The sequence below is a fragment of the Rhinocladiella mackenziei genome (assembly GCF_000835555.1).
Source record: "Rhinocladiella mackenziei CBS 650.93 unplaced genomic scaffold supercont1.7, whole genome shotgun sequence".
NCBI classification, from domain to species: domain Eukaryota; kingdom Fungi; phylum Ascomycota; class Eurotiomycetes; order Chaetothyriales; family Herpotrichiellaceae; genus Rhinocladiella; species Rhinocladiella mackenziei.
The window spans coordinates 246259-272274 of record NW_013550598.1 but is presented as its reverse complement, the minus strand read 5'-3'; the positions used below and the strand labels follow the sequence as shown (position 1 = coordinate 272274).

The following is a 26016-nucleotide window of genomic DNA, read 5'->3' as shown; positions in this document are numbered from 1 at the left end:
CTTGTCACCTATACCTAGAGCGAAATCGCCCAGGCGATTCGGTAGATCTCGGGTGTCACAAGTTTGATCCCCGCCGTTTGCAGGCTTGGACTACTATAAGGTGACCTAGACATTTGATTGGAGATTTCGGCTATGTCTATGAATCCCGGGTGCGTTGAGTAGTTTCAGGCTAATATTTTGCAGCCCAGAATTGTATCGCACGGCGTGACTGCCGGAGTTGGCCCTTGTGCATTTAGGCTATTCCGGCGTATACGGATACGAGCTTCGAGCGAAGGCTGCCGTGGTCACTGTACTGGTAGAAGCCTTGGCTGAAGACTATTCAGAAGGCTGGGCCATTGCAAAGAGTCCAAGGTGGTAGGGTTGCGCACCACGGGTGGAAATGATAGACGTCAAGATCAGCCCTGGAGCCGAGATGTTGTCGAGACAGTGAACGTCTATGTCCAATATCGCGTGCCCCTGCACCACTCACATCGGCGTCGCTCAGGAATTGATTGTGCTGAAGAATTCAAGTGGCTTTGGCATTCTCTATTGCTGTCTATATCTAGGAGTGATTCATCTAAAGGTAACAAGTGATGGTCGACGGATCAAGCATCATGCTAGGTGAATAAAAGCCGCTTGTCTATTGAGAGAATTCTTCTTCGAGATACGGCTGTATTTACTATCGATATATTGGTGGAATTACATGGGTGATATGCTATAGTTTCTTGCACTCACCATGTCTAAAACACAGCACAACATCACAATAGTACGAGATTTTGCAGGAGCAGCACTAGAGCGGCTCGTAGACGACAACGTCGAGCAGTTATATAAGGGGAAACGAGAGGATGCGCGTAAAGCAATAAGATTTCGAGTTCAAGCGTTGCATTTGGAGCGTTAATTGTTAAAGCGATCGTAAAATCAGCCTTTGGTACACTATTTGATCATCAGGCAGAGGTCCGACATCCCAGGTGCCCTGTCTTACATAGATGTATCATTGAGAGCGATCAACCCATTTACACTTCGAGTCGTCAGTGTCAACATAAAACAGTATGGACTTCACCAATTCCTCCTTGATCGCATTCATTCCCTTGGCGACTATGGATATAGTCATCGTGCGTCAGTGAGAAGCTCGAATTGCTCCTTTTCTTCCGTGATTGGCAGAGTATTCTCGCTACCGTTGCTAGAAAAGTCGGTTTTGGGCGAATTATGTGAGTTATGGGTGGGCCCAAACACTTGCCGAAATATCTACTTCCCCAACGGAGTCTTCGTGGGATGTAGCGGATAAATATCTCTGACGTGGTGTCGAAGCAGTCCCTCTTGGGCAACGTTTCGAGTTTTCCGTTTTAATTCTGTTCGCTTATAGGGAAGGTCCCGGCATCGACAAAGTTTAGATATTCACTCCCCAATCATTCTACTATCCACTATATAGACCGGCGTGGTCATGACTCGGTTAGATGTTAACGGCTCAGTACCAAAGCTCAAGGTTGCCATCGCTGGCCTCGGCCGCATGGGAGCTCGACATGCCATGCATTTTTATGGATTGACCCCACGAGCCGATCTGATTGCAGCTTCAACTCCAGACCCTAGAGAAATTGCCTGGGCACAGACTGCCATTCCTGGAGTTAGAATGTACACTGATTACGACGAAATGCTTCAAGAAGAGACCAAGAATGGCCTTCAAGCCGTCATTGTTGCGTCTGCAACTACCGTTCATGCTGAACAAGCGATCAAGGCAATCAATATTGGTCTTCATGTTCTCTGCGAAAAGCCGTTGAGCACCAGTGTAGAGGCCTCGGAATCGGTCGTTACCGCATACAAGAAATCCCTTGAGAAGCAACCATCACAAAAGGTCATCTGTGGCTTTTCAAGACGCTTCGACGCTTCATACCGCGACGCTTTCGAAAAATTGCAATCAGGCATGATCGGAGAACCGACCGTCTTCCGGTCGCAGACTTGCGATAAGATGGATGCAACCATCTCCTTCGTAGAATATGCTAAGTACTCTGGTGGAATCTTTGTGGACTGTTCGATACATGATATCGATCTTGCGCTCTGGTTTTTTGGTGAAGGCATTAGGGTTAAGAGTGTTGTAGCTGTTGGTATTACCGCGGTATGGCCGAAGCTGAGGGAGTATAATGACAGGGATAACGCCTTTGGGATTATCGAATTTTATGGAGGGAAGATTGCTCAAATTTTCTGCAGTCGCATGATGACTGCTGGTCAGGAAGACTGCACTGAAATTATAGGTTCGGAGGGTAAGCTATCTATCAACACCCAACCAATATCGAATCTCGTCAACATTCACGAAGCCACTGGTATCCGAAGAGAGCTCTTTTCCGACTACTACGGCCGTTTCCGTGACGCATTTATTGCAGAAGCCAACGAGTTCACCGCTAGTTGCCTGGACAACAAAGCCCCCCCTTTGAAGCTGGATGGTGCCGTGAATGCTGTGAGGATCGCACTGGCACTTCAGGATAGTTTGATAACCGGGGAAAAGATCGAGTTCGATGAGAATGGCCATAGACTATGTCGAAGTATCTTGCGATAAGCTCTTCCCCTCCAAATAGAGCCCTTGTCAATTCTCTCGATCACGATGCCAACTGCATCCTATAAAGGTCATTCTAGCAAAGACTTTCAAATTGTTCTTGATCAAACCTGACCGATGTAATAGATACTTCCCTGGCCTGTAGCGATTGTTCTTTTGATCACATCATATCTGAATGTCTGCTCCGAAGATGAGGTCCTGGATTTCCTCATAGTTCTGTTAACACACTGTCTCCGAATGCGCGCATCTTTAGACAGTATATATCCCGCAAACGAACGACCAAGTCCGCTTTCACGACGGCCGTGACGCCGAAACCGTCTATAATATGTCCTACACCAGTTACCTTCACCGACTGGGACAAACCTCTCTCTCGAGAAACTTGTCCCATACCTGTCGAAGACCACATGTGATGATCACCGCGCCCACATGAGCTTGTTGTACGACCTGTCGCAGAAGGGACACAGAGTTAGGATATCATAGCGAGGTGCTACGTGCATAGATTATGTAAGGAGAAAACAGACATGGGTGGGTGGGTAGAGAGTTGGGAGCGCGGAGAGTTTTGATTAGTTTTTATTAAATAGTGGAACAGTAGTATTAAATAAATAGTAACCTATCGTTCACGACAGACCAGGTTATTTTGCAACATTGGCTCACTAGGCTGTATCACCATTAACACGTAACAACGATGACGTACACTGGTTAGATAGATATTGTCGAACAAGGTTTCAATTGAACGGTTGAATAGTAGCAAGTGCCCCTTTATTGGGAAAAAGGGGTCATCACTCCTATGTAGGATATAGGGGTAAGAATAGGAGAGGGAAAGGGGTCAACTCAACGTGTATATATACCAGCAACCTGGCAGGACCGGTTGTGAAGTAGACAGAGCGTTCAATACATCTCAGGTTGTACCCAGTTTGACACAGCCACATGCCCAACGTTTACACCCCATCGCAATATCGATGACTCATTGGAGAAGTATATAGAAATGCTAGATAGCAGGTCCTCCTGCAAGATGGCAGAGCCCTCAATACGAGAACAGAAAGCTTTAATTTGGGGGTTAGACTATCAAAGCTGTGAAGCTCGCCCAGACGATCGCCTAGCCTCTTCTTGGCGGCAGGCGGCGGATCCTCCGATGCTATCCACAACCGCGCCACAGGTCATACTCCGGGCGATCTGTTCATCTGCACACATGATTATTTTCATCGCCGGAGAAACTCCATTGAAATAAGACACTCGACCCCTCTTTCTCTTTTTCTCTCTTCCCCTATATGCACAAAACCCCCTTCCTACTGGCCGAAAGATGAGCACTAAAGCTAAGGACCTGCCGCCCTCATATGGCGAGTCCGTCCAAGGTGGTCTCTCCTACACCAACGAGTTTGGCAGCGAGAACCCTGTGACAGTCTGCATGAAAGGAGAATACCGCTCACCGGACTTCCAAGTCAGCATGGGCAAAGACGCCCTTGTACTCCTCCAGATCGAGACCAACTCGACACTAATTTACCATTACACGGATATCAAAGACCTCCGGCCCAATGGGATGAACCACACCATCAAACGAAAAGTCGAGGGCGACCTATGGCGGTACACCGCCCACGGACCGGGGAAGGACGGGGTCAAGCTCCTCGAGATCGAGACCACAGGGAAGATCGTCGCGCCGGGTTCGTCGACTAGGCTTGTTTTCCGGGGGAAGATGGATGGGGAGTTGGATGCGCTGCATTTCAATTCGACGACGGAATTGAAAGGCCGGAATAGAGTTGTTGAGGTTCTGCACCGTAGCCGGCGTGTCGGGCAGATCGAGCAGGTCGGAAGAGACGAGAAGCCTGAGTTCTCTCTGAGTATCGATGTGGCCAGGATTGATCCGTTGCTGTTTGTCGTTTATGCTCTCGTGCTGGATGATCGGTTGATGACGCAGAGGAGGAGGCTAAGGCGGCCGTTTGGGAGCGGATTCGCCGGCATCGGAAAGGGTCCTGGTGCTGGACTCGCGGGCGCCTTTGCTGTTGGGAGTGGTTGAAGAGAAAGGTGGCGCTTCTTTTCTTTTCTTTTAAAGGGGATAAAGAGTATTGTTTTTTTGAATAAACTGTATCAATCATCGGTTTTGGTGGGTGATCAGAAGGATGAGATGCAGTAAGAAAGCGGGTTGCAGGAACTACCAACCCCTGTCCATCTTCCAGCAACGGAGACAATACCCTGACTCTTCTTTTTTTAAAGTCCCTGTTTATAGTAGGGAAGTGGCGTATACGCCGCTTTCCTGGGGTTCTCACAAGCCCCAAGGCCAATATCTTGGAGATCTTGGTCTCATCGGATCCAATCCGTGGATCATGTCGAGGATTCAATCGAGCTTGTTTAGGTGGTCCATAGACTGGATCCGATGGGGCGACGGAGGATTTCATCAGATCCAATCCATGAACCACGTCGTGTGGAATGCCCCCCCCCGGGGGGCCGGTGGGCACATGGTCCACAGATTGGATCCGATGAAATACCACGACCCATCGGATCCAATCCACGACCATGTCGACATCGAGGCTCGTGTCACGGGACCACGTGCCTAGGACTACGTATTCAGGGGTTCTTCAGCACTTCCTGCGTAGCATCCCATCTTGACTCTCTTGGTGCTACGTCTTGTATCTAGAACTCGATGCTAGCTGGAATACATCGATCGTATCCTTGACCTCGAATCCTCACAGAATCGCAGATCATCATATAGGGACGCCGTAGTAAATGTGTGAACCAGAATAGACTCTCACAAAATTCTCTCCTCTACAACCTCTCAAGTCACGTCAGACTAGAGCTTCCTCTTCACGAGCCAATTCAGCACGTTCGAACCACCCACTCCGTCTCATTACATGGACATACTGTAAAGATGATGAACGGTTTAGCACTTGAGTGCCTGTCATGCAGGAGGGTGTCGTCGCCAAAGTCGTTGAGCAACTACGCACAAAGCTCTACCATACAAGAAAAGTTCAATGCTCTCACCATCTTTCTACCCACCCATGTTTGCTTGCCCCTTACATAATCTACGCACGTAGCGCTCCGCTACAATACAAGAACAATTCCTGTACATATCAAAGTCCTCGCAATCTCTGTCGCCGGTCCAGAGGCTCGGGACAAGCAACAAGGCTGTAGGTTCCAACCAGCAAATCTTTCATCACGAAGTCCCGTGGAGGCGTACCTCGCGTATTGATGCGTTCCTGGACAGGAACCTTTTTACAGATTCGACTAGGCCGAGCAGCGGGTCGTGCTGGACTGGGTTTTCGAAGGTCCTTACACTACTGATTAACCCTATAGGGTTTTTGGAAATAAGGCTTACTATACCGGGTTTTGAATTCAGATGCCCAATCCTACCCGAAACCTGATGGGCCGGGTTTAGGGCCGGGTTGGCCCAACCCAATGCGCAACCTAGATCCGCAGGCTCTGCACGGTTCCTGGCCACCAACCCATTCCGACAGCCCGATGCAATGACGCCGTCGAAACAATTGTCGAGTATCTCACATCCTCATAATCAATCTCCAGGTGGGACCATGAGTAACAATATCCTTCACCCTGGCCCGGGACACTGGCCGCGGCTTATCAGTCGATGATGACAGTCTGCCAGTCCTAGGATGTTTTATAGCCGTCTCCATCTTCTCAGGACCTCAGTAGTCGTGTAGGTAGCAACTCCAAGTCTTTGCTCAACCCGTACAGGAGATTACAAGACGTTGGAATTCTTTCTAGCAAACGAAGTCTGATGGTTGTATAATAGGGGCTTTAACAGCATATGGGAATATGCTGGCGAATAGCTATCGTGCAGGAGAAGAGTGGCGTTTAATGTCGTAAAAAAGGGGTTTCAATGCGCTTCCACTAGATCCTGAGGAGGATAGTGTAACACCCATCACGCCACGAATTCCCAGCCACTGCAAAGGTGGCAGGAAGGGGGATGGGCGTTAGAAAGGAGGCAGGAAGATGAACGGATCGAAGGTATAAGAAGAGAATTCGAACCCTTAGATAGACAGACAGGTTTCAGTACATTGCCATTCCACACCCTACCTTGTACGCTCGCAACGATTTATGATCCCTCTCTTCACACCCCCATTAGTACTGTTGTTACAATTGTCCAACAAATCCTTGACCTCGAACCCTCACAGCCACCTTTGTCTGCCAGAACCCTTTGATCGGATCCAATCCATGGATCATATGTAGACGATGTTGATCACTGTGTCCTGTGCGCGTACGATATCCCCCTCCGTGTCACAGGACCACGTGCCAAGGATTACATGTTCAGCACTTCCTGCGTAGTCTATGGTCCACCCGCCGTAAATGGACAGCTTTTCGTATATCCTTCGGTCCCTACTCCTCCCTGCTCCTCTCTCCTACTCCACCCTCCGGCCTCAAGTCTGACCGTGCTATCAAACTCCGTGACACATTCCCTCGCTACTCTTCCACGGAGCTGCCCCGTTGCATGGCTCCCATACCAACTTTGGCAGCTCATGACTGTTCCTCAGCATAGGGGCAGTCCAAAATCGTGGCCACGCAAGGCACCCGACACCAAAAGCCTGGCCAGAAATCCGAAATATCCATTGATATTAAGTAGTATTCAGAAGTCTATTCTAAATCAAGGCACGACCTCGTTCGTAATCATATACACCGTAAAAGAATGCTGGAAGCGGAGGCTTGCACTGCAACCAGCGCGAGAGGTTAGAAATCAATTAGGAAACCTATCCGGTAGATACCCTTCCACTCCAATTCCGGCGCCCCTTATTCGGGTTCCCGATTCTAGCATGATCCCCACGTTGAAGCGCAGTGGGAGACATCCTACGGCCCGGAGTACCAGTTTGTGGGCAAGATGTGGCTCCGGGCCGACGCAGGAGTTCCGTCTAATCTTCTACGAACGTACAGAAGGGAGGCCGTCTCCCGTTAACAAAAACTTTCGTTTGTTCGTGGCTACTAGTAAGAGCGCATAATAGTACTCGTAATAAGCGGCCTGCATCACTCTCAGCATCTCCATAGATCAGTGACAGTGGTCTCCGAGCTGCCGGCCATTGCGAGGGGCAAGTCGAAAAGGTGATCATCGCAGCTGCAGGTACCAATGCAGGTCCAAAAATTTACGCGCAAAAGCGGTGACCAACGCTTATGCAGGCTAGGGCTTGGTCGACAAGGGCATTTTCGCGTTTTCCCTTGGACTAAAATCCTTGCCCACATCTCTGACATCTGGGCATCTGTTTGAAAGGTGTTTCCAATTTGTTGCTACAGCTGGGCTTGGGCTGTCCCCGCCTTCCCCCGCAGTGCACACAACCGATTGTCGCCCCCTCCATTCGTTGGCAGTCCTTCGTGTCCACAGCTGTTGACAGTCACTCGTTTCAGCATGGCTGCCACACTTCGAACATTTTCTAGTCTGCTATTCGACCTTCCCCGCCTCCTCTGGGCGACTCGCCGCGATGGAGATGACAGTGCTATCTGTGGATCTGTAACACCCGTTCCAGGTTGAACCAGAGTGGGCACTGGCAGACTCCCCAGAGTGGGCATGCTTTTCGAGGGGCACCTCAGGCCTAGTATACCGGGATTGTTGACCGGTATGCCTCGCCTCCATGGTCTTCTTCGGCCTCTATTCCTCAAGAGACGTAGTCACTAGTACCCTTTCAGAAAGTAGTAAAGCTAATGTCCGTCTCCCAGGCTAAGCAGTCTCACCTTTCCTAAGCAGCTCTTCTTCTTCCCTTTCCCCCTCTATTTCACCGTGCTCTTCGCCGCTGCACGCCATCACATTTATTTTCTATTTTCCATTTAGTAGTGCAAGTGCTCTCTTGCCTCTCCTCCGCTGCTTCCCCATGCTATCGTTCTCTTCGATACATCAAATAGTTGCTCCTCGGCAGAGACCTCGAGGATCTTTTCTGCGCTGCAGGAGAGCCCAGTCCTCTCCTTATCCACCCTCGTTTCACCTGCTCACTTCTTTCGAGATAGGAGCTTCACGTCTGGCAACGTTGCAAGGCCGGCTTCTCATAGTGCCCTGTTTACATCATAGACAACATTCGTCAATTGTTGAGTGGACAAACTCCAAACCTCAGTATCATTACCTTCCTACACTCATCCCAGGCTAGAAGCCAACTACCGTCACATGTAAATCGACGCCCAGACCTTGAAGACCTTGCATGAGATATCAAAGGGACACATAGGAACGACATCCCCACCCCCCAAACCGTCGCGCCCAAGGTCAATCCCCACCTACGATGTCCCCCTCGAGCGGCGCTCCAATGGCACAACCACAAAAGCCAGAAACTTTTATGTTGTCGGATGAAGCACAACAAAGCTTGCCGCAGGATGCGCAAGTCGCCCTGCAGCAGGTAGACAACCTTAAACACTTCCTCATTTCCGCCCCAGTGGACTGGCCTCCAGAATCCCTCATCAGACGATTTCTCCTGCCTACAGGCGAGTACGTCTCCTGTGTGCTATGGAACAACCTCTTTCACATCTCCGGTGTAGACATTGTGCGATGTCTATCCTTCCGCTTCCAAGCCTTTGGCAGGCCCGTCAAGAAGCCTAAGAAATTCGAAGAAGGCATCTTCTCAGATCTAAGAAATCTGAAATCTGGAACAGATGCGTCATTGGAAGAGCCAAAGAGCCCCTTCCTCGACTTCCTGTACAAGAACAACTGCGTTCGCGCACAAGGAAAGCAGAAGGTCTTCTACTGGTATAGTGTCCCTCACGACCGCCTCTTCCTCGACGCGCTCGAGCGAGACCTGAAGCGTGAGAAGATGGGCCAGGAAGCTACCACTAAAGCTGTTGCTGAGCCCGCTTTGTCATTCAAATTTGACTCTTCGCAGTCTTTGTTCGAGCAATTGACTAAGGCTCAACAGGCGAGCTCCTCGTCATCCGCAATAGCGAACGCTAACGCCAATGCGAACTACTCGCAATCCACATCTCCTGTCATGCGTGCAGCTGACTCGATGCCTCCTCCAAACATGCTGCCTCAGACAATGCCACGCACTACAGAACCACAGAATCAGGGGATGTACGTCAACACCTCCATACCCGGTTCGATGCGCAATGCCATGTCCTCCGATATGGGCGGCCAGCAGGATTTCTCTCAAATGGGAGGCTACGATAGAGCTCACATGCGGTACATCTCCATGCCGGCGTACATAGAGTATTCTCCTGCTTCTTCTTTTGTCTCATCTCATTTCGAGGTATTCTCCTGCTCCTTCTTTTGTCTCCTCTCATTTCGAGGACTACAGCAATCGTGGTCTTTCATATGAGCCGATCACGCCACCCCAGCAAGCATTTTCTGTTTAACGAATTTTGAGGTGTCGACGGTCCAGCATTGGGATACGATCTCCTGAAAGTTGATGGCTTGCCCCCTCTCAGATGCTCCGGGTGTAGGAAAGGCTACAGCAGGCTGCAATACAGGGGTATAGCAGGCATAAGTACAGTCTGGATATACAACATATACTTATCTAGTCTCGTATTCCCACAGTGTATTGGTCCCCATTATCGTAGGCGCAAAAAAGAAAAATTCAATTCTTCCGTTTTATCTTTTTCTATACGCCGGCACTCGATACGTGACCTGTACGGATGGTATCAAGGAATGCCAAGGAGCAGAAGGCCAAGCGTGATTCAATAGGGAATTGATGGAATTGACAGTCTTATATGATATCAACTCGATCGCTTGAGGAATCAAGTGATGATGCGGTGAGATGAGCAGGATATAAGCCTGTGTCTCGCCGGGTATCTAGTGTCTTGGCAGGGGTTGCCCTGATAGATTGGGGGATCGCAACATTTGTCGCAACTTCTATATACACTTCAATCATTCTGGCGCGAGAATGTTTTCAATAGACCAGTCTTTGAATGCCGTGGCCGCCCAGTTACAAAGGCAGCGTATGGCGACGAGAATCTTGTAGCAACCGAGAATACTTGCCGTACTGACCAGGCTTCTCAACGAGCCGAGCTCGGGCTCGTCTCGTCTTGTTAGTAGTGAGCCTCTTGCCAAGCGCTCGTCTCGTCTCATGCGCCGGATTAAACATTTCCCAGTCCACCCTTAACGGATTAACAATTTTCCGGTCCGCACGCCATCGGATTAAATATTTTCCGTGACAGCTTCTATCGGATCCAGTCTGTGGACCATGTACCCCGGGGGGGTGTGAGGGTTCGCGGTCAAGGATACAGTCAATGTATTCCAGCTAGCATCGAAGTACTGAAGAACCCCTGATTACGTAATCCTTGGCATGTGGTCCCGTGACAAGGGGGTGGGGGGTTCCTACCCGACATCGACATGATCCATGGACTGGATCCGATGAAATCCCCCCTCGTCGCCCATCGGATCCAGTCTATGGACCGCCCAACTGTGAGGGTTCGGGGTCAAGGATACAATCAATGTATTCTAGCTAGCATCTGAAGTTATGAGTTTGTTTTTTTCTTATTATTATTCTTGTACAACTTGTTCTACCAACATACTGAAATATATACACGTTTGGTTGCCCCTATTCTTCTCCCCTATCTTCTGCATAGTAGTAAGCCCCTTACTCCTGCATAGCAATGAACCTCTTTTCCTTGGAAAAGGGGTGTAGGCAACTGTTCAGCACTATTGGATAGTTGTATTTTTTCTACAGCATCCTAGAACTCGATGCTAGCTAGCATACACTGATTGCATCCTTGACCTCGAACCCTCACACGGATCAACCATTCTCCGGAACCATGTGCTCCCCTCCGGGGGGAGCCTTTCATTCGATATCGATATGGTCCATAGATTGGATTCGATCTATTCCCCCCTTCGACTATCGGATCCAGTCTGTGGACCACTCTGACAAGCTCGTGTTGAACTGTGAGACTATATGTGGCAACGATTTCAGCGTGGCAATGAATGTTCAGCTAGACAAGGATTTCGTCTACAAGCTGAACACGGAGACACCGAACGAGAACAACAACCCTTGTCTATATAAACATGCGAGGCAGGACCTCAACTTGATAGAGAATAGAGCACTCCTTCAACTCAAGTTGTACCACAAGTTTGACAGCTCGATTGATCATACTTGACATGATCCACGCGTTGGATCCGATGAAATCCCCCCGTCGCCCATTGGATCCAGTCTATGAACCACCAAACAAGCTCGATTGATCACACTTTGTAGGACCGAAAGAGGATTAATTGACTGAATCTATCTAAACGAGGCGCAAGCTGCGGTGCACGTAACTAGACTAGTCTTGTTGAACTTCGTGGATTGAAAGAGTGCCCTGGCTCGCTTAATGAGTGTAGGATAGAGCCCATCTATATATCTATCTAGCGAGCGTACGTCACCATTGCTGCCTGTCAATGGTGATACAGCCTATTGAGCGAGTGTTGCAAAATATCCTAGTCTGTCATAAACGATTGGCTAGCATTTGTTCAATGCTATTGTCCAACAAGTCTCAATATGGTCTGCTAATAAAATAAACTAGATTAACAACTGCTAACAAATAATATTTACATCCACCTAGTCGTCCCAGACCTCTGCAATAATCTGTTCCTCTTCTTTTTCTGCCTGTCTTGTTTTCGCCTTTTGCTTCCGCCATTGATCCTCTAAATACCAAGCACGAAGCGTCTCAAGCGCTTCAAAGAGGTCAGATTTCATCTTTGTCCTCAACGGATTCAGGGCAAACTTGGCGCTGCTGAACGACCGCTCGCAATCAGATATTGAGATAGGAATAGCAACGTGATCAAGAGCAAACTGAACAAGATCAGGGTTCTTTTGCTCAATTAACCGCCACTGAGGTAGTTCAAACTGCTGTTCAGGAGCGGAGGAGGTGTATTCTCCAAACGCATTAACATTCTGAGCTGGTTTGGAGTTGTGTGAGATCCTCAAATATTCCTCAGTGCCTAGTGAATCGCAGGTGTCATCGTCACTGTCGTTGTCTCTAAGATTTGGTCTCTTGGCTTGTTGATATACTGAGCATGAATCCTGCGGTAGGTAACGACTCCGATATGTTCGCCAATGATCGTTAACAACCTCTTTCATGCCTTGGAGCCACTCGCGCTTATCACGGTCAGGACCCCACCGCTGTTCAAACCACTCAAATTTGGACCAAGGATCAACAACACGCGCCGTATAATAAGCAGGTGGGTCGTCAATCTTCCCATACAACTCATTCGCCTTGTTCCAAGCGGCCTCCGCGCATAAGTAAAGCCACTGGGATATCTCATTCTGATTGTTAGCCCTAGACTGGCGTTTGAAGTCTTGACAAGCGGTGTACAAGTGGGTAAGAATCCAATCATAGTATGGAATAATATCCTGCAAACTCTTCTCACGACGCTCAACTTGTTTCGTAATCTTCTTCAAAGGGGACAGCACCGCAATGACCTTTTCAACACCATCCCACTCCTCAGGCGATAATTTGTCCTCCCAGAGGTTGTACTCGCCATCATCGTCGTCCTTGTTTTGTGGCTTCCAGTTCTCACAATACGCCTGAAAGCGTACCTTCAGCTTGAAAGCGCGCACGAGTATGGCGTATGTCAAGTTCCACCGTGTTTTGTTGTTTGCAACAAGCTTAGTATGTTAGCTCTGTTATGTAGCTTTAAGCCGCAACTCCCTCACCTCGAGCTGTTCATCATCCTCAACCTCCTCAACCGCAATCCAGTAAACATCGCCACTGTCGTCGTCAATTCGAATACTCTCAAACTCAGCTCGCTGCTTTGGACTTCGTCGAATGTAACGGACGATATTCGAAAGTTTGCCGATAAAGCCGCGCGTGCGCCATAGCCTATCCAGGCTTTCAAGATCTCCAGTGAGTTCAGCACCATCTGTCTTCATGGTGAACTCCTCTGGACTCTGCCCAAATAGAAATACTTGGCTAATAAGGTTGAGACTGTGAGCAAAGCAACGAATCCAGCGCTTTCGAAGTTCAGTTCTCTTTGTCTCGATTGATTGGTACATCTCTGGCTCAAGGGCTTTAAGGATATAGTCGACGGCAATGCCATTTGCAGGTTCGTTGTCGGTTATAATATACCCAAGCCGTGAAGCAATATTCCAATCTCGTAAAATAGGAACGAGATGATGGGCGAGGTTTTCACCGTTATGGCCACCATACAAACGCGACATGCTAAGTTGAAGGTGTTGTCTCTCGTAATTCTCGTTAACAAAGTGGGCAATAACCGAATAAATGTGCTTTTTTGAGAAGGGTGATGTCCATGTGTCAAAGGAGATTGTTATTCGACTGCGGGCTTTGCGTAAAATCTCGATTTTTTGGGTCTTCTGACGCTTGTACTCTTCAATGACCCATTGGCGAACGGTATTTGCTGATAAAGGTAGAAGTGCAATAAACAAATGATTGATAGATTCGATAAGTCTACGGAAGAGAGGATTCTCTACCATAGAGATGGCGATGTGGCAGCAAATAATCCATTGAAGGAACAGCGCGCGAAACTCGTCAGCGGTAGACGTCAAGAGAAACAAGCGAGAACTCTCGGCCTGGCTCCTGTAGCCTTGAGTAGGTGTATCCTTTGTACAATTTTGCTTCTGTATGTAAACAAGACGTCCCTTGTGCTTGCCATATCCGTGCGATTCGAGGTGTCTTATTGGCCCTGACGTTGGTCCACAGGATAAAATAGTTGCTACACCTGCTTTCTTGCAGATGCTACAGCGCCAGTAGGTCTTCTCGTCTTTCACACGTTTCACCTCTCTACCAAGCTTCCAAATGGGCGATATCTTTTTCCGCTTTGCTGCGTGAACTGGTTTGGCGAGATTCTTTGCCTCTATAAACTCATTACCCTCATGCCAGAAGCCCTTTAGACCGTCGTTTCTTTGATTTGCTGTCCTTGTTGTCCTTGGTGTCCTTGACGTCTTTGGTGTCTTTAGTGGAGGCTGCAGGGTATCGGAATCGCTAGAGGTAATGGAATGAACCTCTGAGAACTCGTTGCTATCAAAGGACTTAAGGGAGTTGTCCTTCTCCATAGAAGGCGAACGCGGTTGATTAAGAGGTGGATAGGCGTAGCGAAGCAGGGGATGTAGGTATAAAGGAGAACATTAGTGCGGCATAGTGCGACGGCTTGAATCGCGCGCAAAGCTAAGATAATAAGACTAAAGGAATCTCAAAGGTTGTAATGGACGATCAGTGCGCATAAAGAGGGTGATGAGTGAGTTGATTGTTAACGAAGGTATCTAGCTATTGGTATATACAAAAAGGAGTAATTTTAGGCAACAGGCAACGATAGGCAGTAGCAGAGTGTAACAACTGTTGTAACACCCGCTGTGATATGAAACCTTGACTTACAAATTAACTATGGATGCATTCCAAATCAGCCATGGAAGCATTCCGGTGCTTGATAATCAGATAGAATTAGATAGAGCTTCTTGGTAGGAGGATTTGGATTATATATACCTCCTCTGCCCTCATAGATAGAATAGAACAAGACTTCAGTCCTTGCCACTCCACACCCTATTCTTGTTACACAGAGCTAGTGCAGGCAGTAGTAGACAAGGTAGGCAACTATACGCACAAGACCTTCATATCTCGAGGAAGTCAACAAGAAGAGAATAAAAAGGCTCCAAGGAGCGATCTAGCTACGCAGCTTGCAATGAGTCAAAGGATAAATCAGAGAGTACAAAACTCAACGGGAACAATGAGTTGCAGCAATATAGGCGGTGTATGTAAACAAGCAAGACCGTGGCTCGCCAAGGTCGAGACGAGCGGAGCGTCACCAAGACTAAGCGAGCGCTTTAGTCTTGCCAAAATCGTCTAAGCTCGTTGGTCGGCGGGGGTTCCGAAGGTTGAGCGGCATATTTTGAAACGACGACAACGACGAGGCAGAGACCGACATGTTGGCGCAGAAGACAACAGGGTTGGACAGCTCTCGAACTCAGCTCTCGAGGTCATCACCACAACGAACGTCCGCAGAAACAAATGGACAGGATCCTCCGAATGTCTACGACGGTTGTCAGGCTGGGAGTTCCCCTACTGAGTTTAGACACCCGTTGTAGGAGAACTTAACCACCACCTGCGAAGTTTGAACATTCCCTTCCTCTCCAAGATCGACAAACAATCAACAAGGCATGAGGTCTTTAACTGCTAACAACCATACTAGTCTCGAATCTTCATATACTACTTCAGTCACCGGCGATTCTGAAATCAAACAGCTTTCAAGAACCACATGATTAAACTGTTAAATCCGTCAAAAAGTCACCCATGAACAGATCATCGTCGGAATGATGTTCAGCTTGGGGGTCAGCAAATGCCCACAGCTGATTGTTGGCCGAGTTTCCTCCATCCATATCCAGGAAGATGTCCGTCATGGAGGTATTCTCCACCGCGCGAGACAGTCTGACTCGGATGCGATACGTTATAGGAGAATGCTTTTGCACCGTCTGCAAAGCCTCGGACAGGACCGTGAGCCACTCCTTGTCCTTCTTCAGCCACCAGTCCCGGAGATCGGACTCAAGGTGAAGCATGGTGAAGTCACGGGCCGATTTGCCAGCGTGTCGAGGTACCGCCTTGGGGAACGGCATCTGGTGGGAATTCGGTGGAGAATGGTTTGGAGAGCACAAAGCTGCGTGTTGAAACCATACGCGGACGCGTCGAGGGTCGACATCTCAGAGTCTTTCCAGATCACGCCCGCTGGAAGAGAATCTTGGAAGACACCACGAGAAGGTGCATGTCTTTGTCGTTCAAGAGAGTCGACCACCTTCTATGGTCCTTCGATCTCCCTCAATTTTCATTGCCATGACCACGCAAGTCGCCTGTGACTTCGCTGCCTGTGGGAGTGTGATCCACAAAACATGGTGTTGCCCATTACCGAAACTGGGGAAGCGCAGGCAGCCAAACGCGGGAGAAGATCAGAGAATGTATTCGAAATCAAAGGCGTCGACCACAGAAAACCGTGGTGTCTTCAAGGGCTGTCAGGGTGGACCGGGTCTCCCAGCGATTTTCATTTTTCTACTTCTCGATAGCACAGACCAGTCCCAATAGCATTTTGCGAAAGGAAACCAATGGTCGACCGGATACTTCTATTGTAAAGTCGTTGCCGGGAAATCCGCCTCCGGTTTAGGCGGTCCTGCCGTTTGGGGTATGGTCGCGAGCTGGGCGCGCCGCCGCTTTTGACGTCTATAAGAACGCTCTTCCCTTCCCAACTCTCTTTTCATCAACCTGTTTTCCTTCTCACCTCCGTCGCCTTGGTGCACCCGTCCTGCATCACGCGCTTACCGCCTGCATCCTTCTCTGCTGCATCAGGCCCCCCCGGTGGACTCTCCACCAGCCCCTTTCGAAGTCCACCTCGCCTCTCCCAATGCACCCCGATCACCCTCCCAATCCTCGATCCTCACGGTTTTTGCGCCCCTGGACGCAGCCCGTTTCGGCCCCCTCCAAGTCTTTAACTCCTACGTGACACATTTGGCTCCACCGGTCGCACAACCTGCAGGCTTAGCTGATTCGGTCGATCATCTGCACTTTCCCCAGGGTCCTAAGGGGATCGGTGACGGTACGTCTCCTTGTACCGCCTCGGCAAGATGATCGCTCGATGTGCTTCTCTGGTATTTGTTCTAGAGTTGTTCTGGAGTTGGGGAGACGGTCACCAAAACAGCCTCGGTCGCCGTGGTTGACACTCGGTTCTCTTGCTGCACCGTCCGTGCGGAGATTTTGCATCTTGAACCTGGTGGAGAATGAAGTGGAAGACGGCGAAGGCACGGCTGATGTTTTGCTGCGGGTTAGCACAGCAAGCTCAATACCGCGCTTGGGCACGTCCAATCGTAAAAATGCCTCACGAGTTGATTGGCAGCTTGCCTACATTGCTGCCTGCGCTCCGCCTCGAATTTGCAACGTCGAGCTGGGCTGAGCCCTCCATTTTGGCCCTTAGCGCTCGGGGAAAGGGGTTTTCATCCGGCGACAGGGACACTTCGACATGTTACAAGTGGATTCTCAGTTACTGTCTCATTTAAGCTGGATACGGTACGGTGATTCCCAAAATCGGGGCCCGATGACGGCAGGACGCAGGGGGGGGGGGAATGGGAAATCGGCTTCGCCAGACAGGATTTCTCTCGGACGAACGCGGACGTCGAGTCTCCTTCGCAGACGATGATCCCAACGGGGGGGCGGGCGTGTGCTTGTGAGGTTGGCCGTCATTTTCGAAGAAGACTGCAAGATCGTCGAAAAACCACTGGACGCAGCTGTCTTGGGTGCTTCGGATGTTCTCATCGTCCTTGAACCCTCAGGACCTAGGAGAACGAGCCAGGGGCCCATGCCATCTCCTCACTCTGAGACCGCCGTCGCCGTGATCATAACTACCCTCAGGATACCCGAAGCCGTTGTCCCTTATCACATTATGGTGACATGACCTGCTCCACTTTGTCGACGCGATGACCTTCCCCATCTACGCCGCAAGGGGTCTCCGGAAACACCAGAGAAGCTAGTTGCTTACAGATGAGGGCAGCGATTCGGCAGTTGTAAAAACTTGGAATTGCGCCTTCTGGGAAAGTCAAAACTGGGTGGCTGTTGTGTCACGTGGAAATCATCGTTGATTACCATGGATAGCCTTGTTGGCGGAGAACTGCGGCAACGATGCGAGCAACTGTTCGGGAAGAGTTACGGCCAAAAGGAGCTGCAGAGGAGGATAGCTGCTGTGAAGCAGCAGATCAAGAAGAGAAATGATGACTGGAAAAGGGTCTCTGTTCTTTGTGTACGAGAATTATGAGCTTATTTCACTATGCTATTGTGTATGGTCAATGCAGACAGGGACAAACATCCCGTTCGTTCAATATTCTTGACATGTTATACCAATCGAAGACTGTCTCAGGTCGATGTCACGTTTAGCATAGATGGCATATCATTGTCTTCGCAAGGATCTGCGAAGATATTCCGTAGCCATCTCTGAACATTGGCTTTGTCAAATACTTCACGAGGACCAGGATCAGAAGCATCAGAAGTGTCCGAGTCGTGTTCTGATGATTCTCGATGTATCCAGGGATGCATATGAATCCTGCGCGTCTCATTTTCGTTTCCCATGTCAAGCCAGATGCCACCTTCTTCTGTCTCTTTATGCCAGTTGACAATATTGCGTGTAGCATTCTCTGGTAGCGCTAATATATCCGTGGGCGTGTGTACTCTGCATTGCTTCTCGTGTCAAAACTAGTCGTCCTCATCGACAATTTCAACATGATAGCCGCCCTTTCCGTCAGTTAAGTGGAGCTCATCCCGAAGACGGTCGATTTCTTGTTCAAACACCCCGGCCTCGGTACACTCCGACGCATTTTCAAAATCAACAATTGTAACGGTTTTCCGTCTATCAGCTTCGCGTACAAGAAAATTGTGTCTGTTCACATCACCATGTAACATGCCTAGCAGATGCAAGTTCCTCATAGCATCTTCACATTCACCCACATCTTCTGGACCGGCGTGTCGCGCGTTTTTGATGTACTCGATCACTAGCCCAACGACTCTTCCTTCTTCTGTTAAATGGCCCAGGAATTGTGGTGCGATCCCTTGCCCATCAAGACGTTCATAAAACCTTGTTTCATCCTCGAAGTACTGGACTTCCCATGGAAACCTTGCAAATTTGATGACAACTTCATGTCCTGCCCTCATTTCCCCAATATTCCCCTTTAGGGTCGCAGTACAAACATTGCTTCGAAGTCGTTGCGCTCGCTCCAGTTCGAGCCAATCTATCTGCACCGGATGCCATATACTGACGATCGTCGGAAGCTCGACCTTTGCATATCGAGAGAAATAAGGGGTTCCTTGCTCGGGGTGGCTTGCGACATGCCCCTCGTTCCAGTCGCCTTCGGGCATTAGTGGCAGCTGTGGGATGATCATACTATCCCATGTCATATCTTTCGGATTGTAGACGCCAGCATCAATTGTGATATATTTAAATGATTTGCCATCGACCAAGATACGGTAATAGCTCACATTCTCGGAGTCCACCTCGAGGTTGAGGATTTGAATTCGGTCGTAGATGGCCATTGGGGACAAATCTGCTCCAGTGGTGTCAAGATAAAAGAATGGTTAGAATCCGCCTTTACCGGGGTGAGGACTTCTTTCGTGGGACAGAAAGAGATTGAGGAACGTCGAGCCGAATACAACAAGAAGGATAGAGCCAAAATGGCTCAAGAACTAGCTGATGAGCTTTTCCAGAGGGATATTGGGTCGTTCATACACCAATTCCACGTCACCGACGACGTTACCGTGCCATCGGAGGCATCGAAGTTGTAGAGGTAGTGAGATAGGAGGCTGCGCAGTTTCGTGGTTGCGCAGTTTGAAGGGGTCTTGGCTTAGCTCGATAGGAACGTTGGCATGTGACGGACGTGGCAACTATTGCTGGCCAATGATTTCTTGTACAATATGCTGAACATGTGACATGTTCGAAAAACAATGGTCGAGGCGGCTCCGAGCCGCCAACGGCATTACCTCTACATACACATAGTAGGGCGCTGCTCTGAATCTTTTAACCCCCCGACCTTAGCTTAGGGAATGGCCTGCCATAGGCGAATGCTTGAATCCCTCAGAAACCCAGCGCCTGCCGCCACTTTGTTACTATTTCCGAACTGTAATGAAATGCTAGGAGCATCAGAAAGCGCTGTAGTTTCAGCTCCCATCTTGTTCGGGCCAACACCTTTTACGATAGTCGGTCTCATTGTCGGTCTCAGGATGACAGGATAATTTTGCTATATAAGAACACTTATCAAGGTCAAGTCTCTGCTCACTTCTATCAACATCATCGATTAGTATCCAAAGCTTAGATATCAGCTGCGAGAGACACTCCTTCACCACGAAGTCATTTGCACGATCAAGGTACGGCATCCTTTAAAAGACCAATCTTAATTGGGCTCAGATTTTGCTCTTTCAAACATTCAGAGCCGTTGACGTTGACTGACACTTGAACTAGGCATCGACCGCACGAATTCAACATTATGTGCACGCAAGACTATAGACGTTACACTTGCGGCTGCCTCAAGCCAGAGGAGTTCCACCAGTGTCGAGAACGCCGCGGCACTAACGTCAAATGTCGTCCAGTCATGCAGGGGGCGGTCAGAGCGTCTAGGCACATGTGTAGCAGGCACATGGTCACACCCGGAAAAGACGAGATGCGCCGCACTGATAACAACCGCGATGGTCGCGTGGGAGGGGGAAACCATGGAAGGCGTTAAGCACTGCATCCAGAAAGAAAAGTTCGAAAGTCTTTCTGAGGTTGGAACTCTAGCTGATATGAGCTTTTTTCCCTGGTTGACGAAGAAAGCATGAGGATGGAGAACCAGGTTCTGTGCGGAAAGGTCGAAAGAATCATTTCATGTATCTGTCATTCGCTTGAAGCTACACCCAAGATCTACCTTGAGTCATCGTCTACCACTCTCTCACCCCCTCTGCTACCGAACAACTGTGCAATAATATTCAGCATTTGGTAAAATCTTACGCAATGAAGCAAAGAAGCGTATTTCTATCTCGATCACCGTGAGATTAGAATTTCCTTTTGGAATTTCGAGTTTCTCAGTGGTCTTCTTCGCTCGCTACACTCACTTGTTGGTCGTCGTTGGCCTCGCCTGTTGCGCCCACGTGTTCGTTGTCGATAACTTCGCCACATTGCCGCATGTGTTGTCTGAAGCCAGCGATCAAGAATTGACGTCTCGAGTGTCTGAGGTTCCCGAACTCATTTCGACAAGCGTAGCAGCAAATCCCCCAATCTGCTCTTCCGTTCCGAAGGTCGAGGTAAGGTATTTCAACAATCGCCATAAACCTCCTGGGATTATACTCTAGGGTATCATGAGGTGCCTTGATATGAGGTGCTTCCGGGCGCCGCGACCTCGCTTCTTCCGCTCTTTGGGCTCTCCTTTGAGTATATGCTGTCACTCCCTGTTCAGCGAGTAATGTGCCATATGGCCTTATGGTAGAGGCGCGGCCCTGAATGACAGTGCTGGTCTGCTGAGCAGTGTCTGTATTAATGAGAATAAGCCGTTTACGGCAGCTCGTTCTGTTGATGGTGTAGTGACCAGGGACGCTCTTCAAATATGGTAGCCGCTTTATGTCAGTCGTAGAGAAACCAAATTGACAACAAGCCTCAGATTTCAAAATAGGTAGATAGTTGGGAAGCCGGGTAAAACAGCGGAAGCAGACACGAGTACACGTAAGAAGGTATAGGTACCCGGCGAAGTCGTTGCAAGTCTCACAGGTAGGGGAGGTGAGTTTGTTGAATAGCTGTTGGCATTCAATAAAGGGAGCCATCTCAGTACTGAGAATCCCACGTAGAACATCTGGGCAGTGTTGGATGATAGCCTTGAGCTGCGGCATTTCATGTACTGTGTCATATCCTCGACGGTTAGTCCGTTGCAGTGACATGCAGGACTGTATATCCAGGTGAAGTAGAATCATGTTGAGAATCTCGAAGGGAAGAACATCAAGTCTTCCGAGGCCATACTTTGCTTTCTTGCGACGACGGTGTAGAGTGAGGGGGCAATTTCTGTCCAAGTCTTGATCGCTGAGGGTCAAGTCTCGCACCGATAGGATGGGACGCCAAGCGACTTCCAACTCTGCCGAGGTTAGGGGGTTGTCCATCTCGTTCCATGAACCGAGCTCGAGACATCCAAACTGAAGAGAGCAATAATGGGCCCTAAGAAATCCGGTAGTGGGTGATGATAATAACAACAAGAATGAAAATAATGATGATGATGATGATGGTGGTGGTGGTGGTGGTGGTGGTGGTAGTGATTGTTGTTGTCACGCCCGTGAAGGCCGCTAGGCCTATTGGGAACTAGCTCTACTCCGTCGGAGAGTCTGCCGACTTCCTCCATCAGCCTATCATTCCGTATATTTACAAAAGATTTGAGGCAGCGCAAGAACTGAAATATAGGATTATGTTTTTTGAATGTCCTCACATCTTGCAGGAATAAGTCTAAATGTGGAGGTGAAAGAACTAAGATTTAACGTTCGCTTTTCTCAAGCCCTATGAAGTGTTATGGGACCGAGTTATAAATCGCTGTGGAATCCGTCGTTATAGGACGAGCCGACCCACCGAAAATCCTTCTGACTCGAATCGTACTACCTTAAATCGTTGTGGAATTCGCCGTTGTAGGCCGAGCCGGCATACCACAAGTTCTTCTGAAACAATCCGATCAGCGTGACTCGTTGTGCAATAATCCCCACTATCGTCACAGGAAACTCGGCGGCGTTTGGACCTGCTGTATATAGGGCTACATGTTCCAGTTTACGGCAAGCCACCAACGCTGAACGGGAATGCATGGCATCCCGACCGAGCAGGGTGATGGAACTACCGCATAGCAAATCGCAGCAGAACGCAGGCTGAGACGATTTCGACCAGGCAACCGGGGTCTCCTGCTTACATTTTGTCCATCGTGCACAGTCCTGCCGTACGAGCCCCCGCGTGCCTGTACCGGCTTCAACATCCAGATCTCTGCCACTAGTCCGTCATTATCTGTATGCCACTGACAATAGCACCAATCTTTGGCATGGCATGCCTTTCCTGCCTAGCGTGAATGGGGATTTGTTGTCGATGCATGGACTCTTGTTCAGCTACATCACCGTGTCGACCTAACTGTTTTTGGATTTCCATGTAGTATAGCAACAAAGGCCCAAGCGTAGAGAGCTGGGATTTCGAAGGTATGAATGGAGAAGAAGTCCCAGGGAAGAGCTCTGTCATATCTGGGACGAGAGGGGGAAGCAATGGAATACCGCAATGGCAAAGGTTGACTGAAGTAGTCGTTGTTATGGTCTATCTGTGTCTTGTTCTTCTAAGAGTTGTGTGAGGTTGCAGGAATGGAAGAAGTAAACGAGAGCTCTAGCGGGCTAGTCCCAACTAGGCCTAGCGTTCCACGTGACAAGCTCGGCTCTCGCTCTCCTATTATTTCGGTCCGGAGATACAATTCGATGCCTTACCGGGTGTCACCCCTCAGGTTGTGACTTCGACCTATTCCGCCGTCGTTGGGACGTCTCAACCTTGTGCGCCAACGCGGAGGGAGGGGTGTCTTTTGATCATCCGAGGAAGTAACTCGAAAGGATAGATATGGGCGTTAATGTAGGGATCGGGCAAGAGGGCGACAAATCAGTGGAGAGCCGCGGCGCAGAAATGAGACACCCGGGGGGTTGGACCCTGGATTCCCTTTGTTTTGTGGCGTGGCGAGTGCGGAGTCGCGATTGGACGGGGTGAATGAACACGGTGTGGGGCGCTCGACTAGGATCAGGCGTACTTTGTTTGACTAGCGAGTGTCAATGTCTCGTTGGTCCTCAGCACTTTTCGAGGCTACCCCGGGTCTGCGAACCCGATTTCTGCCTGCTGTCGTTTCCAAGTGAGGCGTCGAGAGCGGCTCGTCCTCCATCTTATCCCTTATTGGTAATGCAGTTGGTGTTCCAGAGCGGGACACAGGCATGGCCCGAAGAGCCCATTGTTACGTGTGCCACTGTGATTTCCTGGGCTACAGATGCAGTATCACGTGCCAAAAAGTGCTGGCATGACTCGAATTCATCGAGCCAAGCCACCGTAGCCACTTATATCGTTTGATAATTGAAGCCCCAATTATCACACCACAACGGGTGGACGTCACGTGGGTTGAGGTCGGGGACTAGGAGTACAAGGCTGGGAGCAGAGCGTATCATGTACCTAATGGTAGGGTAGTGATAATCAATGTTCGCAATAATCGAATCCAATCGCCGATCCATCGGGATTCCGATGCCAACGTAATCGGATTGCAATCGATTGGCCCGATTCCATCGGGATTGGCGATTGCAATCTCCGATTGCCAAACCTAACAGGGGTAACGCGGAGCATTAAGACTACCCGGCAACTTCACTATATCTAAACGCTATCGTAGTATTCGCATTGAGATTAAGCAAATCTTCTATAAGATAGACGGTTTATGTATACGTAAACAAAAAATAATTAAGAAAATAAACAGCCCCCTCCTATAGTCCATCTCTGATGAACTTATAGATGGGGCGCCGCAGCCAGTGAAAGCTTCAGCCAGACAAGTTCAACTACGGAAGAGTTTGAATCAGTGACCTCCCAACGTATAAACAAGACGACATCATCAACAATCACTGGCTGGAGCATTACGTTTACCCATCTAGGGCACCTAGAAAGCTAGGCCGGACAACCCTCTTACCTCACCTATGATCGAACACTAGTAAGGCCCCTCAATTCTATCGGTTCGACTGCAAGCCGAGTGTTTTACCACTCGGTTACGTCCTTGATAGGTCAACCACGATTTGGTGTCAATTTTGAAGCAATTTTTGGCATTATAAAATATAAACTTGTTTTTTTTTTTTTTATTTTTTAATTTTGGAATCGCCTGGTTAGGGCTTGGCGTTGTGCGGTAACGCCAAGAGCGGCGAGCCGACCAATCACGTAAGCACATGGCTTGGCGTTATTACGTAACCATTTTCCGAGATCACGTGATAACCCCGGGATGGCCCTCCCCTCGTCGCCCATCGGATCCAGTCTATGAACCACTCGACACCCAACGGATTAACCTTTTTCCGGGATCACGTGCCCGGGGGCCGCCCTCCCAACTCGATGTGATCCATGGATTGGATCCGATGAAATCCTCCTCTCGTCGCCCATCGGATCCAGTCTATAGACCGCCCGACCTTCAACGGATTAACCATTTTCCGGGATCACGTGCCCTGGGGGCCTATGTGCCCGGGGGGGCACCCTACTCGATAGATATCGATATCCTCGATATCGAGATAATCCACGCATCGGATCCAGTCTGTGGACCATCTCAGACAAGCTCTACTAGTCACACTCGAGATGGTTCGTAACCGAGCGTTAACGGACGAGCCTCGATGTCGACGTGGTCCATGGATTGGATCCGATGGGTCGTGGTATTTCATCGGATCCAATCTGTGGACCACCTAAGACGAGCTCTTACTGATCACACTCGAGATGGCTCGTAACGGGGCGTTAACGGATGAGCCTCGATATCGAGATGATCTATAGATTGGATCCGATGAAAGATCACCGCCATCGGATCCAGTCTGTGGACCATTCAAGCCCTTACTAATCACACTCGAGATGGCTCGTAACGGAGTGTTAACGAACGACCCTCGATATCGACATGATCTATGGATCGGATCTTATGATATGCCACCGCCATCGGATTTAATCTATAAATTATGTGGCCGGGGGGGAGTATTCTACTCGACAGTAGTCAATCTCCTCGATAAACTCGTATTATTTAATCTAGCCCGTAAATCTACGCAACGTACCACGAACGTAGAAAATTAGTAGAGGACTTCCTAAATGACAACCTCTAGGTGAGTTGTCGAGTATAATACTGTTACGAGGTCGATTTTGGAAGTTGGAGATTGATGTTGCCGAGTGGTCCTAATGCTCCGCGTTACAGGGGTCCCCGTTCTCCCTAATCCAGTGCTCGATTCGTAGCATACCAATATCGAAGACACTCTGAAGCCTCAATGATATCCTCCTTCATCCTGGCACGACGATCTGAGAGTAGAAGCTTCGTAGAGCTAAAAAGGCGCTCGCATTCAGAGCTCATGGCTGGTATAGCCATCATATCAAATGCCATACGTGTTAGCGAAGGCCATTGGCTTTCATGAGCCTTCCA

General features: G+C 49.2%; 5 protein-coding genes across 5 annotated transcripts; 3 read left to right on the top strand and 2 right to left on the bottom strand.

Annotated features, from left to right (window-relative positions):
* Window positions 1-1420: 1420 nt before the first annotated feature.
* Window positions 1421-2527, top strand: Z518_08948 (uncharacterized protein; the record flags this gene model as incomplete). Its single annotated transcript, XM_013412905.1, has 1 exon — window positions 1421-2527. The coding sequence occupies one exon, from the start codon at window positions 1421-1423 to the stop codon at window positions 2525-2527; it is 1107 nt and encodes a 368-aa protein (XP_013268359.1).
* Window positions 2528-3824: 1297 nt separating this feature from the next.
* On the top strand, window positions 3825-4535 carry Z518_08947 (uncharacterized protein; the record flags this gene model as incomplete). The annotated part of the gene is made up of 1 exon (XM_013412904.1): window positions 3825-4535. The coding sequence occupies one exon, from the start codon at window positions 3825-3827 to the stop codon at window positions 4533-4535; it is 711 nt and encodes a 236-aa protein (XP_013268358.1).
* Window positions 4536-8721: 4186 nt separating this feature from the next.
* On the top strand, window positions 8722-9784 carry Z518_08946 (transcription factor steA; the record flags this gene model as incomplete). Its single annotated transcript, XM_013412903.1, has 2 exons — window positions 8722-9629; window positions 9679-9784. 2 exons carry the CDS (start codon window positions 8722-8724, stop codon window positions 9782-9784), a joined length of 1014 nt encoding a protein of 337 aa, XP_013268357.1.
* Window positions 9785-15612: 5828 nt separating this feature from the next.
* Window positions 15613-15963, bottom strand: Z518_08945 (uncharacterized protein; the record flags this gene model as incomplete). The annotated part of the gene is made up of 1 exon (XM_013412902.1): window positions 15613-15963. The coding sequence occupies one exon, from the start codon at window positions 15961-15963 to the stop codon at window positions 15613-15615; it is 351 nt and encodes a 116-aa protein (XP_013268356.1).
* Window positions 15964-18574: 2611 nt separating this feature from the next.
* Z518_08944 (uncharacterized protein) lies at window positions 18575-21991 on the bottom strand (the record flags this gene model as incomplete). Its single annotated transcript, XM_013412901.1, has 3 exons — window positions 18575-19419; window positions 20801-20879; window positions 20960-21991. The coding sequence occupies 3 exons, from the start codon at window positions 21989-21991 to the stop codon at window positions 18575-18577; spliced, it is 1956 nt and encodes a 651-aa protein (XP_013268355.1).
* Between the last annotated feature and the right edge of the window lie 4025 nt (window positions 21992-26016).